The following is an 18,158-nucleotide window of genomic DNA, read 5'->3' on the forward strand; positions in this document are numbered from 1 at the left end:
GAAAAATGTCTGAAACAATTATCAAATAGGCAGCGATTCATTTTTGGGACTAATTGCTTCAACTCTATCTATAACAACCAATAAAGCTGTCAAATACAAGTGGTAAGTGGAAAAAAAATAAATAAAATGGACTATTTCCCTCTGAAATGAAATGTTGTCGAGCACAATCAGCATCAAAAGACTCAAGTATTGTAGAAGTACCTCGAATTAGTACTAATTTGTACTTGTGTGACTCTTTGAAGGTGAATCTGGAGATTTTCTTACGCACATTTAATTTGACTTTTCATGCATTTTCCACCCAGCTTTCTAAAATCTATCTCACAGACCGTCACCAGTCAGCCAGCTCTCTTACAGCTCCTGAGCCGACGACTCGTCCTCTCCAGGCTGTGGACAGTCTGGACAGGCTGTCTGCGAAGGTGTGATTGACATTTAATCCCTGTTACACCACTGCTTTCGGTGGTGGGCTACTTTAAAAAGAATCCAACATGTGTCATGAAAGGTATCCCACAGGCACCATTTGTTTCTAACAATAACCACTGAGGAGTGACAGGGCCAGCTGCCTTAAAGAGCCTCACACACACACTCACACACAGACCAGTGGTAACAGCTTTGTAACTGTTCTTTGGACACTGTATCACATTATTGTCTCACAGCTGAAACAAACATGTTCAGACTGAAGAGTTCTTGACATAACTTACCTTTGTGCGGTGCAACGTTAGCGCCGATGACGCTGGGTCAACCCATCAAGGGCGTCCTCCTTCACAGTTGTAGGTCACGTCTGCTGCAGGAGGAATATATACAGCGAGCCCCCTTTTGTCTCTTTCATTAAAACCACCGCTGACGGCTGATTGAGCTCAGCTGAGTACACAAACGTTATTGCTTTTCTGGTTTGATCACAGACCGCAGGACGTGTCTGCTTTCATGATCTTATAAACATATGAACATTTTCTGTTTATAACACAGTCTTAAACAGATGTATCTTCCATTTTTTCTACATTAATATGCAGTAGCTTCCACTTCCAGCTTCCCCTGTTGTAAACAAATCCATTAATAAATATTTATATGTGCTTACAATTACATTTATTCAATGTTTATATACCTATAAATGCTAAAAAGGGGGGTTAAAGTAAGCCGTTGGAGGCTGAACAGTTGCAGATGTTCCCATCCTTTGAGGAAATCGTGCCAGCTGAACACAAACGTGTGCAAACACAACAACACAAGGTGCAACAGCGTGACGGCCTCTTGGTTTCATCAAAAGCTGTGCGCAGTTTGTATTTATTATATTCTAAATTTACATTTAAAAAAATGTCTGCCCATGTCTTAGAACCATTATGAAAGTTAACGCACAAAGTCAATATACATCTCATTGTATTTTACATAGAGGGTCATTGTATAGGCATGAAGGTGGCATGGTTCATATCAAGGCTCAAAAGAATCAGAAAACAAACATGAATAAATAGAAAGTGCTAACCTTAGCAGAAAAAAAAAAGAAAAACAGAAAAAAGAACTGCAGTGTGGAAATTCTCAAGCTGCTGCAACCCTGCAAAGAAAATCATACAAGCCACTGAAAGCATGTGGTGTGACGCCGGGCCTGTACAGGAGCAGAGCGAATGCCAGAAACCAGTGTGAACGAGCAATAGACTTACTATGATTGTGCGCCTGTACTTATCTAGAAATCATGAAGTATACTGTGCCTAAACAGCTTATCACTAAACATCAACATCTAGGAAAAACTTGCCGTTCCTAGTATTCGTCAGGTGAACGCGGTCGTAGCTCCGCTGCTGTGAGCGCAGCCATCGACGTGTTCAGAGAAGTGCAGCGTTTCCTCCGAAGCCAATCCTTTCCTCCTCAAGACACACACTCACTCAAAGAAAACCTAACAAAATACATTGTTGGTTAAATTTCTGCATGTCAGTTTGGTAAACTACTCAGTTTTCGATGCTTAACCGCGTTTGGAACAACCATTTAAAAACAGTTGAAAGCTTTGGGATATTTTAAAAAAAGGCTTTAATGACAAGGTCATTAAAAGTCATGCACGCTGCAAATAACTGCATGCAGTAGTTATGGTAACCCATCCAAGCACTTTTTATTTATTAATAGTCATAAACACACACAGCAGCTTCACCAGAGGAGCCTGCGCCCTCTTGACTTTTGAATGTGGAGTATTTATACGGAGAGCCATTTGCATGTCACAGGAAGCAAAGGTCTGCCACAGCTGCCTGTAACATTTACCTGATAAAGAAAAGTTATGTGGATTGATTATCAACTTCATATATATTTTATATATATTTATATATTTCTCTTCTTTCGCTCGCTCACTCAGTTGCTATTGCGCACTCGCACACTTATCCCACTTGCTCTCATTTATTTTTGTTTACAATGTAACAAAAATGGTGACGGGCCTGAAATTACAATCACCGAAAAACAAACTCAGAAAATAGAGGAGGGAGGAGGGAGGGTGAGGCCGGGGAAGGCTGCCGCCGTTTGCTGCCCATCACTGGCAGCTGCAGCAGAGAGGACACAGTCTGCTTGATGCTCGGACATCAAAGAGGAGGCGGCGGAGGCTCCTTCCCCATAGAGCTGCTCTCTCTAAGCTGGAGGTTCTCCAGCGCCACATCTAAAGGCATGATATCCACGCAGCCCATGGCTCCGAAGTCGCCGAAGTCTCGACGCTCGTCCTCGTCGGAGGAGGAGCTCTCCTCGTGCATCAGCGTGGACAGAAGCAGCTCCTGGACGAACAGGCTGCGGTCTGCGCGCTCTCCTTCCAGAAACTGACGCTCCGCTTCGGACATCTTAGGTTCATTCAACCTGGGGGAGAAGGAGCAAACATCGAATGTAAATATATTCAGACGACACGCCGCTTCGGTTAAGATGCTTTCTTTCTAAATGCAAAGGCACAGACGGAATGTGAGCGGGTCAGTTTCCTGCGTTAACGTCTGACCCTGAGGGGGGTGTCGGGAGAAACGACGACCAGATGAGCCTGTTTGCTGACACGGTTCATTATAAAACCCAACAAAACTTCAGCACTGTGGGAACAGGCGTCCTCAAAGATGGAAACTTATGAAGAGAGCAGAGGAACAGCTAATTATATCGTCAATACAACTATGAATGTCTTCCAAGCTCCCATATTGGCTTCAGCTTTTGGCCTCCTGCTAGCCACAGAAAACCGTCATTACATTGCTTTCTGAAATTAAAGATCAGCTCCAATGCCTGCAAACGTGTTTAAACATGTCACATTGAAGGACAGAGCTGGTGAATGTCTTCATTTTTCTTGTCAATGAAAAGACCAAAACCAATAATGAATTCATCCTACTGACAAGAGCTGTGTGTGAGCAGCCTGACGGTTTATTCCTCTGTGGCATGTGCCTCTGTTGTCCACAGACTATTAAAAACACATTAGTGAGCCACAGAGTTTTACTGGCCGACATGTTGCTTCATTATGATGAACACAGACACTGGAGTTTATTCCAGCTCAATGCCACAAACACCGTCCTGTTGCAGTAAATACTCTCTAGTGCACTAAATCCACAGCTGACAATAGTCCCCAAAGAACGCTCCATTTTCAACCATTCAGTTACATTTACTGCAAATTCACGGCCTGTTTTTAAGTAGGAACCAATGAGCTTGGGACTGAAAGAGAGAAGCTGGACCTTACTCAGGTTTCGGTCTTTCTTGACAATAAAAAAATCTAGAATATCACCACATCAACAGAGTTTCTAACAAACAAAACACTCTTTAGCACATTTATTAATGGTTAGTTTTTCACCAGCTACTGACCAAACAATTTAAGGCCAACACTATCACCAGAACTCATTCTCATAGTCATTAAAACTGTGTTTCCATATGAACATTTCTCACCATAAAACCTGATTCAGGCAGAATATAAAAATATTAGAGCATATTAGCTTATATAACAATGCATGGATCATAGAGGTGCAAAATCCATTAACATCAACTTCATCATCAGACGCATCATCACACTCACCGTGCTAATAGGAACTGGGAGTTGTGGGACGAGGATGAGGGGTTGCTCTCGCCCACAGTGGCAGTGTTGGCAGTTGCTGTGCTGGGTGGAGGGATGGTGGTGCCAGTGTTGCCCGGGTTGTTGCTGCGTCGTGTCGCGTGGCGGCCCGTCTCCACTTGCTGTCGCGCCGCCTGAGCCTGCTGCCGCTCCAACTGCAGCTGCATCTGGAGCTGCTGGAGCTGGGACGCTGAAGGCCCTGAAGAGTTTATCTGCCCCCCCGCCGCACGCCGGACGCCTGACAGCTGAGACAACAACTCTGCGGGAGACACGGCAAGAACAGGCTTCACTGTCGGCTGTTTCTAAATAAGTCATGATTTCAAAAGACAACACACGAGATACCTGTAGGAAGAGAAAGAATAAGGGAACTCCTTAAGAACAATACAAAGTTACTGTCATACTAGCGTGAGATCCAGTTCTTCCAGTCTGCTTCTGGGGGAACTTTGTGAGGCACCTATGGGAGCAGTATAATCTTGCCCTGATTCTCACCTGCGATTGGGTCCATAGCTTCTCTGTTACTGGGGGTGTAAGTGGAGCTCTGTGATGAGGAGGATGAAAGTCCTCCTGTGGAGCCGCTAGTAAAGTGCATATTTGTCCGCCGTGCTCTGGGACCACCCAGTCCTCGTCCAGGGTGGAACATCCTGCGTACATGTCGAACACTGCTGGACTCATCGTGAAGGGAGCCGTTAAGGTTAAATGCAGTAATGTGACGTACGGTATCGATATTTTTTTTGCACATTTAAACATTAAACATAAACACATCTTTATGCAGACACCAGAGCGTTGGGACGCAGAAAGGATATTAAATCTCTTGGCGCCCTGTGTTCAAGTGTGAGGTGAGCTGTGAAGTCATCTGTGACGTGGTTAGGGTCTCCTCCTGGCAAGGCAGCACAAATTGGACAAATCTGAAATAAGAGAGACAAAGACAGGTTTCCGATTGAGGTGAAAGTCAAGATTGACCTTGATATCAACTTTTGTCAGCAGGCAGCATTGTCCCAAGTGGCAGCCTGAGAGCAGTGACTGCACACACTTAGGAAAAGTTTGGACTACAGGACCGTCAACAACATAAACGATACAGTCAATTTAAAGAGGATGCCACTGATTCAGCATTATGCTTCTGTCTGACTCAAGGATTCCTTGAAGAGGCACAGCCCCTGGTCTCTTATGTGTAGTTAGTAGTATCAGAATCTCTAAAATGGACATCACTTACATATAAACCGAGCAGAGCAACACTCGACACGATGAAATCAAACCAGAGCTTCAACAGTTGGACAATTACTTGATCGACCTAATCATTTTGAGGTTGGATACTACAGCCTCAACCTGGACCCACCTAGCTCACCAAAGCTAAGACTGCTAAACTGCTTTTGCTCATACTGAACTTTCAATGCACTCTTTAGAGTTGTGCCTATGCCTAATAGTAACCAGCATTACACCACCAAAGGACAGACAGTATGCTTCTGCCAGAGCAGCACTTATCTTCAGTCTAATGCATCATTGCATTTGTTACTATAACAAACAACCTTATCATGCTCATAACTTACAAGTAACACTGTAATATAAATAAGTTTCATCTAAATATAAATAACCTCTGGCACACCATGACATTACCTTAACGTTCATGCAAAATGATGATGTACGTCCCAGCGTGACCAGTGGAGGCTGTGCAGCCACTATTGAAGCCAAGTTCCTCTGGTAAGGACAGTTTGTAAAAAACATCCCACTGATGCCGATTAATCGGCCAAACCAATTAATCAGTCAACGTCTAATTCACAGAACGTTTCGCCACAAATGAGTCCATTAAGGCAATTACTAGATATCACGTTCTCTTGCTCACAGAGCCTGTATCGCAGCACACATACACCAGCGTCTACTGTGGATCCAATTCTCAACTTTCACCCAAGTAAATTACAATCTGTACATTAACTGACAAATACAAACACAACAACAGGTTACAGAAACACTTTCTCTCTAACTCCTCATGTTTCTTTCACTTTTGGTTCATCTATTAAAATGATCTAAAAGACAAGATTTTCCCTATTGTCAATGAGTCCCATGAAAAGACCAAAACCAACAATCAGCTGATTCTACTGACATGTGCCATAGTGCTCCATTGTTGTCTAAAAACTACTTAAAAACAAATGAATGAGCCACATTGTTGCACTGGGTGACATGTTTCTTCATCACGATGAACACAGCCACTGTACTTTATTTTGAGTCAATCCCACATACACCATCCTGCTGCTGTAAATGCTCATTAGCATAGTGTGTATTACTCCACTGCTGGAGTCCCCAACAAATGCAACATTTGCTAAAAACTACACTGATCCATTGTTTTAGGAAATCACTTGGCTGTTGTAAAACACAAAACTATATATTTATGAGCAGTTTTTAAACATATATCCTCAGTAGCAACATGACCTTTGAACTGACAGCAGAGACAGGTCTGGGAAGCAGCGAAGTATTGAGAGATGGAATAACTCATTGCTGAGTTTGGTCTTTCGTGTCTGTCTTCTGCTTGTACATTCTGGGAAGTCATTTTAGCTGCCTGAAGTGCAGAGCGTTCAACAGCGAAGCAGACTGAACTGTAGTGATGCCAGCAGAGAGAGTAACAAATAAAACTATCCCTCTATCTAATGACTTCAATGTACAGTACATCATTGGAAGTACGCTAGTCTGACAAGCTGCTTACAGCACCAAATACAACATTTGAAAGCACTGTGGACATTACTGATGACTGATACATGAAATTACAGGTAAAGTCTGTAAATGTATGCGATGATCCTTTAATGTGTACAATGTACTCACCACCTCTGTGGAAGTCTCTGCATGTTCTGAGGTGACATGCTCCTGTAGGGACGTCTCTGTGAAGCCCATCTTGCCACAGTAAGGACAGGTAAATGACTGGGGTTGCTCTACTGAAAATGTGTCACCTCCATAATACAGGTCTGCAAGAACACAGCAAACAGAGCAATTTTTAATTAGAAATGCAAATACGGGACCCTCTGTACAAAATTACACCCAATAAATTACATTAATTATGGCTGCAAACATGTTGAATGATTTGTAATTAGGCTGTGGCTGCAGTAAAGTCATAAAATATAACAGTCATTGCATGACACAGGTATGATTCATTTGTGTGAAAGTTTCTCTCTGGGCTTTCAGAAAGGTCCTTACCATAATCTACCCTGGTTAATATACACTGCATGGGGTGCTCTGTGGTGTGTCTTGTTGTTGTAGCTCCGCTCTCGTAGCACGATGCACACAGGTCGTAGTCGTAGCAAATTAAACACTTGAACCGTCTTCCTCTAAAGTTCCCTTTTAAACATGCATCACAGCTCACACCTGCGAAAGAGAAAAGAAGAATGTCAAGTCAAACAAGTGGGCCTGACAATAAAGTCACAAATTCCTTATAACTGCGTCTGCAAGGCTGACTGTGAGAGAGCAATCTCTATCTGTAGGCCAGTCTCACTTACATGAGCATGTGTTTTGGAGTGGCACCAACCCACAAGTGCCAGCAGTGAAGAACTATGGCATTCCAGTGAACTTCACAAGCAAGGTCTCAAAGGCACAACTCAAACACATGACGCATCCAAAAGCTTTTCATTACAGCGTTCTGTTACTCGTTTATACTACTTATTTACGCTGTCCACACATTTTCAGGCGGTATTTTGCATTTGGTACATTTCTAGAACTACATGAACTAAACTGGTCAAAAAAGAGAGAAAGCAGAGTGATTTTTATAGTCTCCAAATAGATTATTACTATTATTATTACTATTACGGCAAATCATCAGATCAAGAATTATTGCATCTTTCTGCTTGTCCACTCTTTACTACATGATTACTCTGAAGAACTATTCAAGCTCTGGCTTACAGCTATGCAGGCACAACCAGTTATTTTCTATGAGACATCACCATTATCATTATACACAATATTCCAACTCCTGACTCACTGGCATTTCACTCACTTTGAAGGGAAAAACACCTTATTTGGTAAACTTTTGATAGTAGTTGGGCAAGTATTACAGGAATTTTCTTTGTTCAGACTGATCTGATGTCTTGCAAGAAAAAGCTTCAAAATTCGAAGAGAAAATGTGCACAATTGAACCAAACCCAGGCCTGAACAAACAAATCTACAGGCAATATGCAGTTATCAGCTGTTAGTGTTGAGAAAAGACTGAGTAATTAGTACCACCCAGGTAGTATAACAAACTGTGCCTTACTCATGTGAACTTACAACCCTCTTACATGAGGAATTTTGAGTCCCTAGAAAATCAGAGTGTCTTCATCTAAAAGACTTGCCTGTCCACTGTGGACAATTTAACAACTTACCTTTGTTGTCCTACTTTAAACAAAGTAAAACAAGTTGTTTAAGCAGGCCCCTTGGCCCCTGGGGTTATCTAACTGTATTGTGCTCATGTTTGCATTATAGCACACCATAGTAACTTCTAAGGAACTCTAATTAAACAGGTTAACCTCCGGTCTGGCCTGTTAAAACTAACGTTATGTGGTCACTGAAGTGAGCCAAATGTACACCACCATCTGGTTTGCTGGAAAACATGCCGTAAATTAACCTTAGCTAGCTAGTAGCCTGCCAGCTAGCTAACTTAGTGATTGGTTCATGGTCAGAGGCCTCAGACTTTCTGTCTTCTTGATGACAGTGCATTCGGTATCAACATTAGGTTTTGTGACCAGACGGGACAGTATGGCGCTAACATTAGCTCTATGGGCTTTTACATTAACACGTAACCTAAAATTTACGGAAATAATTATAGCATCTATGTTACAGTATATCAGTGTTTAACTAATAAGGCTATGAGCGCCACTGTAAGCAACATTAAGTCGCAGCTACACCAACAGCTCCTTATGTTAGCATTCATTAGCCTGCTCGCTAGCCTTAGCTAACGTAGGGTAACGCAGTACCTAGCAACGGCTAACTGCTAAGCTCCACAATGTTGCCGTATCATTGCGAACAGGTTAAAGAAGTTACACCCGTCTGCCCCAAATTAGGATACACGAGTGATATGTGTACACCTAGGCTGCTTATAGCAAATATGTGTATGTTGGGACAAGCGTGAAAACCAGCCGCGAAAAACGCAAACCCCCCCCCCCCCCCCCTGACTTGAATAAGAACTTAGCAAAGCTAGCTCGGGAGCTAGCTGCTCAGGTAATGTAGCCACCAACCAAGGCACTGTGGACCTGTTTATCAACTCACCCTCATGTCGGGACATCCTACAAACAGCGGCACAGCCCCTCCTCGGGCTCCCCAGTGCGGTTACGGGGAACGATACAGTCTTTTAGATACTAAACTGGAAAAAGCCTTCACCCTCGCCTCTTTTCGAGCAAGATGGATCCGCCAGCAGCTTACAGTTTGTTCTGCTTCCCCTCCCAGAGTGTCAGTTAACGCTATCGCTGAATGTTGCGGGTGAACACTAGGCGGCGCACTCCTACATGAAATCACTCGGGCCGGAAAAGTGGATTTGGGGCTGCGAAGCCCTTTTCTTTGTCTCGCAGGAAATATCGCCTCCAGCAATGAGACGCTTCCAATGAGCGTCTTATCCTTTATTAAAGCAGCAATAACACAATTGAAATACTATTAACAGGAAGGCTAATAGTCTATTGTTATCCTCGTATTATCAGCAAAATGTAATTTTTTGTTTCAGTGGTGGAAAGTAAAGGTACTTTTACTCAGGTACTGTACTGAAGTAGAATTTTGAGGTGCTTGTACTATACTCGACTATTTGTTTTCTGCTGCTTCATACTTCTACTATGCATTGCAATACCGGGGAAATTTGATAGTTTTTTACTCCACTACGTTGATTTGATAACTTTATGTAATTACTTTATTAATAAATCAAAATATGATCACCAAATAAACAATGATGATGTATTATTGTATGTTAGGGTAAGACTTTGATCTACAAGCTACCCTGCAGTACAGAAAGCAATTAAAATTACCTCTACCTTTACCAGCAGCAACATTAAAGTGGTGAACACATACTTCATGAATTACTTAAATTATTAATCAGTTATCAACATTGTTTTCTGGAGATCATATAATTGATTATTACACTAATCGTTTAAGCAGACATACCCACTGTCGGCTAATTATTTTGAGAAAGAAAAATCAGTTTCTCTTTTTATGTCAGGAATGAGAGACACACAGACAAGCATGCCTTTCGTAAAAAGTCTTTATTTTTTGTACATAAAATTCAGTTCATTTCTGTGCTGATGAGGACGCATACAGTCTGACAAACCAGTGCATTACAATGAAGACTTCACAGCAGTGTAGAAGGCTGGACTGGAGCTCACAACTCTCACTTTGTGCCCTCGTCTTTCTCCAGAGCTGATGGAGGGAAACATCTGAGAAACCAATCCCAGAACACCTCAACTGAGCAAAGAGAGACTCGTGAGTCCACCCTCGTGCATAAGCCTGATGTAGCCATACAATCTTAACATGACGAACAGTTACACATTCTGTACATACACTTAATTACATGTGCTTCATGTCGACAGTGGAGAGTGAGAGCTGAGGAGTGTTTAAATATTCGAAAGCTGCCTCTTCTTCGTCTCGCCGTCGAGAAAGAGGCACAAACCCAGTCTCCCCAATATACAATATAATCTCTTTTAATATACGGTGTAGCTGTGCAACTTCTGGAAACAAAAACAAGACAGAAAACCTGAAAGATTAACTTTTGTAAGGTACTGTGCACCACGTATGGGGAGACACTGAGCCTATGCTATGCTACTGCTCTGTGTGCACGTTGTAGCCTGCTGATGCTACAAACGGCCGACCAATGAATCCCATTTACTATATGGCAACTGCTGGTGAACGGTGACAGATATACTTCTACACTGGAAGAATTGTTCCCTTCCATGAAGCAAATGAAAAGGTTGAAATGAAACTATGCTACAGTCATATCTCATCTCAGTCATGTTAAAGCCTTTAAACAGTCATTCACCGGGCTTGAAACGTCACTTTCAACCAAATAAAGCCAAAGTAGTGGACACAAACCCTCATCTTTGTGTGTATTTTCAGTACAGAATATTTATACTTTCATTTTTTTCATCAAAATATAACACTATTTACATATTTGCATCAGCTTTGAAATCGTGAGACAGGCCAGATACTTTTCTTACATGTCAAATGTTAATGTTCATGATACCTGTAGCACCTGAGCAAAACCATCATCTGACCACTGATCACAAAATCTATTAAATTACACGAATTGTAGCAAACACAGTTATGTACATTTACAAGCTTTACATTTTTGAGCATTTACTTATATTTACAGTACAGTCAAAGGTTTGCATTTTGACACTAATTACAAACACTTAACGTCAGAGCTGGGACGAGATATTTTTGGATCTTGAGCTGGTTAACTGAGACTAAGAGTATAAAAAAATAAACACGTACAGACTGCTAAAAATAAACCTCGTGTTCAGGTCAGTGTCTCGAGCCAACATTTCGAAAGGAAGGATGTGCCATGTTATACTGTTAAGATTCAAAAATACCAAACGCAAACAAAATGCTATAAAAATAATGCTAAACAGTACAGTGTCTCATAAAACTAACCAAGCACGTGAGCTTTAAAACAAGAGTCTCGGCTATCAGACAGACTTCTCCAACACATGTAAAGTTCACATATTGTACGTCTCACAAGTGAAAAGACCTTTGGACACTGTTGCTGTCGTGACGTATGTGAGGTGCCTTTGGCAACACTGGATCTTCATACTGAAAAACCTGAGTACTTTTCTCCTCTGAAGCTTGAGTGCAGCTACGGGAGCTCTGAAGGCTTTTAAAACTTCTGTATGTAACACAGATAAATGCGCCTTTGCCGACAGATGCCTGGTAGGCGATGGTTTCTTCCTCCTCTCTCTTCTTCTTGAATCTGACTTGTTGTTTTCTGTATAATATCTGCAAGAAAGAAGCGCATCCAGAACAAATAGTATTTGCAAATACTTTGCATAAGGTTTACAGCTTGTGCCAGCAACTTAGTACAATTCAAAGTGTCTGTTGAAGCCCTCTTTGTGTATGAGACCTCAGTGTTGTCTTCTAGTGCTCATCAAAGGGAAATGAGTTGGAAAGTATATGCAATCATTATTTGACCCAGGCCTGCACAGGAAACAGTGGATGGCGGTCGTGTTTTCCAGGTCGTCGCTGTGTCGAAGCACCGAGGTGTCTGCGGGTCTTATGGCGCTCCTCCGTCTGTGCGACTGCCTGTTTAAAAGTCTCTTTGTGCGACCTGGTGGCTCTGGAAGCGGTCGGCCACAGAGCTGCTTGCTGCTGGATGTCTCAGTCCATCATGTCCTCCTTTGCATAGTCCCTGGATTTTCTCTTGAAGAAGCCCATCTGGAGGAGCAGAAAGATATTTATTCCCTGTCTTGTTAAGAGTCACTGAAAAGAATGATACTACTCTCAAGTCTGCCAATGAAATATGAAGCTACAGCTAGTTAGCTTAGCTTAGCTTAGCTTAGCATCAAGACTGGAAACAGGGAGAAACAGCTGGCCTCTTCTCTGTCCGGCAGACAAGCTGCCACAGTTGGTCTCAAGGTGTTTAAAGATATGAAACACACTGACTCAGGAAATATTACCTTCCAGAGAGCGAAGATGACGAGTGCTAGGATCAGCAGTCCTATCAGGATGCTGATGATGATGATCCAAATGGGGATTCCTCCTAAGGTCTCCTTCGAAACCTGGATCTTCACCTGATTAGCACACACGCACACACACGGTACATAAAGCAAATGCACATATGCATGAAAGCACACTGACAAAACAAGACAATAGCAAAACTTTCCGACTTACACTTCTGGTCCTGTCGCTGCTGCTCAGTACGAACAGGTCTGTGTTTCTGATCCCCAGCGTGGCGTTCACCAACATGTACAGACTGGAAAACTCCCCCTGGAAGATAAATCTCCTTTAAACGTTTGCTTTCCTGTCGATCTGTCAGTCAGATGTCTGTTATCTCCCTGCCTCCCAGTTCTCTACAAGCCAAAAACAAGCCCCTGAAGAACCCACCTTAATAAATGTAGGCTTCCACACTCTGAACGTGACGTTGACCTGACTGAGGGCCGCCTCGGGGATGGAGCAGCTAAACGATGCACAGTAGAGGTTTTCACAGCTCTGTGGAACAAATCAAACATGCACCGTAAGACGGGAGCCCACACAGAGAGGTGTTGATGCTGACGCTACAGTCGCTCCCCCCTTCAGCCCTTGCAAACCAGTCATTGCTGGTGTGATAGGCTTAATCAGCACTGTCTGAACTCATTTGGACATGGCTTGAATGTAACAGACGTTCACTGATATGTAAAAGTCCCACACTGCCGCTTAAATTATGTAATAAGGAAAAATGTGAGGAATGTTACATGAAGTGCAAGTTCAGCAGGTAAGAGGCACCTTCAGGGAGAAACACAGTGTGGCAGATTGACTGAAACAGAGGTGAAACTAAGCCTGCAAACTAACCTGACCAGGACCAGGTTAGTCCAGTGGAGCAGTCTCCATGGAAGCCTAATTAAACCTCCTTTATGATGTAGAATTTCCTGAGAATTAGTTGAATTGACTCGGGGTTCCCTGCCAATCTGGCTTTATAAATGCCCTCAGATCACTCACCAGCAGGAAGACACTGAGTGTTTCTTTCCTCGGGTTGGGATTCATAACACCCGGGTTAATCTTAAGAGGGTTGATCCAACTTGACGCGTTACATTTTACCTGCAGAGAAAGGAGAGGCAGATATGAATGTGGCTCTGTCACAGACAGACACAGTCTCACAGACACAGGTGTGTGTGTGTGTGTGTGTGTGTGTGTGTGTGTGTGTGTGTGTGTGTGTGTGTGTGTGTGTGTGTGTGTGTGTGTGTGTGTGTGTGTGTGCACCTGTGGGCTGGTGGAGACGTGCGTCAGGTACAATAAGTTGTTCTGCCGAGGAGACAGGTGAGGATACATCACGGTAAGGTCAAGGGACGGAGTCACCATATCCCCTGACTTCGCCACCTGAAGACGTGAGATGGAGAGGTCGAGTGAAGAAGAGGTTTTTACTGCACCATGTCTGGGTTACCAAACATGTGCATGCAGCTGCACACTCTGCATTTACACCAACAATTCATCATGCGATGTGTGAGCAGACGTTACCGTGTAGCTGATGTTGACCTCCTCTCCAATCGCCCTGGTGTCATTGAACACACTGGCATACTGTTCACCCTCTTTTACCACGACGTGTTCGTCCACAGGCCGCCTAGAAGACGCATTTTAATAAGGATCATATTAGATTTTGTCCTTCTCAGTCAGAGCCTGAGACAGATGTTCAGGTACCAAATAAACCAAAGTTTTGACAAAGAAGAAGAATCGTATTGATCTTGATCTGCTCTGTTTTTAGCTGTTATAGAAGTGCAGTGCTAAATCTGTGCAGGACTCTTTAAAGGCTATATAAGCCATCCCCTCATGGCTTTATTAAACCTGCTCCGATTGATTTTTTTGGCCACTCAGGGGCAGCACAACAAGCTGCAGCACTGACATGCAGTATGTACACTTAAGTGTAGCTGCCTGTTTAAACATGCAGCAGAAACAAAGCAACACTATCACTCATTTGGTGACATGTTTGTGTCCCGCTGATGGATGCAACTCCAATAATGACTGTCTTTTAGCTCTGTTCTTGGTCCCCACCAGCTCCTGTGGGGAAACATCTGGTGCTTTAGTTGCGACATGCTGCACTGTGTTCAGTAGTGGGGTTTTAGAGCTTTTCCACTGACAAAAGCTGCCTGCTGAGGCGAAAACAACTAAGCGGGAACTAAAACAGCAAAGTTTTGCGCTGTAAAGGCAAAACAATGACCTGAAAGATACTAAAATCTTCTGTAGAGCTGGGGGAAACTGCAGTCACGTGATAATTCTCTGTGGGTTCATCACCATATTATTACAAAGCACACTTTTCACACACGTAATCTGTTGTTAATATAAAAATATCGATTAAAGCTGCCTTGATAAATGGTTATTGGATCGGAAAGCTTCTTCCAGAAGGTTGACGGTTGACCCGTCCATGAGAGGAGTTCTTATTGGCTACAAAGTCAAACATCTGTACTTTTCCTGCTATGACAAGTCAAAAATGACCATAGAGACCAGTATTGTCTCCACCTCTGTAATACAGCGTGGCAGACGAGCAGAACGCCTGATCGGTAACGAGTCTTGCTACTCACACTGAGAATATGAGTCCGGCTTCATACTTCACGGGGATGGAGATCTGCACCACATTGTCATCCAGGGTAGAAGCCAGCTCCTCACTGTCACTGTGGGAGATTTCAAAACAAATTTGTATAATTTCAAAGCACAGTGTGTAACATGAATGTGCACATTCAGCCACCTGCACTTGATCACAAACAGAAACAGCATCATCTTAAGGCAAACAGCTTCAAACTGGAAACAAAGGGCCGATTCTCTCACCTTGTCGCTGTCACGTTGATCTGAATTATCTCCAGAATGTGATAAGGATTGACCTCGAATTTCACTTTGAAATTTTCCTGTTGGTATCAGATCACATCACATCTTTCATTAGCAGCAGTAAAGATAAAATATAACTAAAATATCTATCACGCCTGCATTTGACCATATGCTGGAACGAACCTCTGCATTGTTTCCCAAGAAGGGGTATCCAGCACCAAACTCCAATCTTGTGTCATTCAGAGTGTACACCTTCTCCGGCTGATAATACAAACACACATTGTCACACACATCTCAACCTGCATCCACTGAAACAATGCAGACAGACGAGCTCATGACATCTCACCTCGACTCTGAAGTAGTTGATGTTGGGCGTGAAGCTGAAGATGACTTTAGAGTTGTATGCGTTGTCTTTGCTGTTTCTGATGTTGATGTTCACATCAATCTTGTCGATGTTGTTTGCTTTGATCAGCATTCTGGAGAAGTGAATGGAAACGGTCAGCGGCTTGCTTGTGATGCACATATCTCCCCACAAGGGGGCAGTCATACACTGGAACAGGTCGCTGCTAAAAGGCTGAGCTGCTGCAGCTCTAACAAAGTGGGTCTTAAAACAATGCCCGCATGCTCACGTGCATGCTGAAAGAGTTTTTGGTTGCTGTAATTGTTCCTCCTGTCCCTACCGGTCATGAAGAAATCTGTTGCTAATGTAATTTTAATGGAAGTGATGGAGATAACATCCACAGTCCTCTTTCTGTGCAGAAATGCCTTTCAGAGCTCAGCTGAAGCCAATCTGGGGCTGCAGCTGTTTTAGTCTAACTAAGTGGAAATCTTCCAAAGTCTTTTTCGTACGAAATTCCCTCTCTGTGGACTTTGTGGACTATCCCTCCACTCCAGACCAGCAAGGAAACACGGTCCCACTTTTATTTGGCTAACTCAGACCGTTGAAGCCTCATATTACTTTGAATTGTTTGTACAGAAAGAGGATTCTGGAGCTTCTCTTCATCTCTTACACTGAAATCTCACAGTGAAGGGGTCTCTCTGTGACCTTTAGACAGGAAGAATTACAGCGACCAGTAACTCTTTCGACGTACACATGGGCATGCTGGTATAATTGTGAACATGTGCTTTAATGCTGCTTCCACTGACCTTTTTACACTAGGCTCTGCTTTGAGAGAGAGGTCAGCGATGCACTTCTCATCGCTTCCACAGTCCACTAAGGGAATCTGCAAGACAGAGACGCACAAGTAATGCAAATTGTTTCACTTGGATGTTTGAGCCTCACTGTGCAGAATGATGTACGTGCAGAGTTTGGCACCAGAAGGCTGAATAAATATCAAGTTTGATGACTTGCTTGATCACTCTGACACTGAACTCACCATATGGGCCCTGTCACCGACCAGCTGGCCAGTCCCGGTGGTTCTAACTATACACACAGCTGGCAGTTGGCATAATGTTCAGTTTTTGTTCAACCTGTTTTAGAGAGGTGCTGATTCAACTGTGCTGTTAAATTGAAGGTCCAGTTTGTAGGATTTAGTGGCTTCTAGTGGCGAGGTTGCAGATTGCAACCAGCTGAAACTGTGGATATGAAGAGCTCAATCTAAGGTGCTGACTGATCCCCCCAAATCCTCCACAATGGACCTTTAATAGGTTTGGGATAGATTTTTAAAATACTGCAATCCTCAGAAGTTCGTGTACAGAAACGAGCAGATAAATCAGAACAAAAATTGGCTGCTGCTGCTGCTGCTGCTGCTGCTGCTGTGTATTTGTTTGTACTCTAGAAGGGTGCATTCAAATGACCTTAATTTCCTTTGCCTTTTCCCCCAGAGTGCTTGAGGGTCACTGTCACACTTGTTCCCATTCTCAAAACTCTCCCACCGGACCGTTAAGATCAACATCGTCCAGAGACCAGAACCCCACGTGAAGCACAATGTCAAAAGGCAAACGGCAGCATCCGTTTGATGACTTCCCCCTTTCTGCGTGTGTGTGTGTCGCTTCTCTTCCTTTCAATAACAATAACAGGAGAGGTCCAAATGACGCTTCCTCGCTTAAGTGTGTAAGTGTGTAAGTGCAGCGTGCGTTGCTGCTATGTGGGCATGTGACACCCATGGAGTCAGGATGTGTCTGGAGGAGGTGATGTTGTCACTACTGTGCATTTCACACACTCGGGCTTTAATTGCATGCTTTGTTACGCGTTGAAGCTGAATTCTCCTGTGATATTTTCCCTCTTTATCCCAACACATCACTCATTGCAACAATTATGTGGAAAGCCTCTTGTTAGAACAACTATGCATGTGGGAGTGTGGGAAGACTCTCCTGCCTGTTGGTGTTGAAACACTAATGCGGTCTGAGGAAACACTGAAGGATGACAGTCAGCTGTTGCAGATGCTGAAGTGCTGTAACAGCAGCATGTTCGGAGCCAGACGAGAACTCCCCACTTCTAACTCTTGGATTACAGAGACAGACAGACGGAGGATGTTTAAGAAGAGGTTCAAATCCTTCCTGTCTGTGACTTTAATGCCGGGTTCAGACGACACAATATTCTCGTCTGTAACGATGGTCACTGTGTCAGATTAGGTGATTATAGAGTCATAAATTCTTGCCTTGTCTTGGCTGAGAAGACGTGACAGACTACAAAAATGGACATAGTCTGTGTGACGTCACCCACAGGTTTCTGAAGACCCATTGTGAGGCTCAGTGTCGCCATCTT

General features: G+C 43.3%; 2 protein-coding genes across 2 annotated transcripts in view; both read right to left on the bottom strand.

Moving 5' to 3' along the window:
* Window positions 1-1,244: 1,244 nt before the first annotated feature.
* Window positions 1,245-9,457, bottom strand: kcmf1 (potassium channel modulatory factor 1). Its single transcript, XM_070989748.1, has 7 exons — window positions 9,239-9,457; window positions 7,199-7,366; window positions 6,830-6,969; window positions 4,825-4,926; window positions 4,511-4,694; window positions 3,986-4,280; window positions 1,245-2,808 (listed from the first exon to the last, which is right to left on the bottom strand). Exons 1-7 carry the CDS (start codon window positions 9,252-9,254, stop codon window positions 2,544-2,546), a joined length of 1,170 nt encoding a protein of 389 aa, XP_070845849.1. The 5' UTR covers window positions 9,255-9,457; the 3' UTR covers window positions 1,245-2,543.
* Window positions 9,458-10,203: 746 nt separating this feature from the next.
* The window catches only part of itga1 (integrin, alpha 1), a 45,741-nt gene continuing 37,786 nt past the window's right edge, over window positions 10,204-18,158 (bottom strand). Inside the window, exons 19-30 of the mRNA XM_070989752.1 lie at window positions 16,598-16,674; window positions 15,798-15,927; window positions 15,635-15,712; window positions 15,455-15,531; window positions 15,211-15,300; window positions 14,153-14,255; window positions 13,898-14,014; window positions 13,637-13,735; window positions 13,046-13,150; window positions 12,833-12,928; window positions 12,619-12,732; window positions 10,204-12,376 (exon numbers count right to left, since the gene is read on the bottom strand). Coding sequence (XP_070845853.1) covers window positions 12,320-12,376; window positions 12,619-12,732; window positions 12,833-12,928; window positions 13,046-13,150; window positions 13,637-13,735; window positions 13,898-14,014; window positions 14,153-14,255; window positions 15,211-15,300; window positions 15,455-15,531; window positions 15,635-15,712; window positions 15,798-15,927; window positions 16,598-16,674 — 1,143 coding nt within the window. The 3' untranslated portion in view covers window positions 10,204-12,319. The remainder of the gene's footprint in view (window positions 12,377-12,618; window positions 12,733-12,832; window positions 12,929-13,045; window positions 13,151-13,636; window positions 13,736-13,897; window positions 14,015-14,152; window positions 14,256-15,210; window positions 15,301-15,454; window positions 15,532-15,634; window positions 15,713-15,797; window positions 15,928-16,597; window positions 16,675-18,158) is intronic.

The sequence above is a fragment of the Chaetodon trifascialis genome, chromosome 20 (assembly GCF_039877785.1).
Source record: "Chaetodon trifascialis isolate fChaTrf1 chromosome 20, fChaTrf1.hap1, whole genome shotgun sequence".
In the NCBI taxonomy this organism is placed as follows: Eukaryota; Metazoa; Chordata; class Actinopteri; order Chaetodontiformes; family Chaetodontidae; genus Chaetodon; species Chaetodon trifascialis.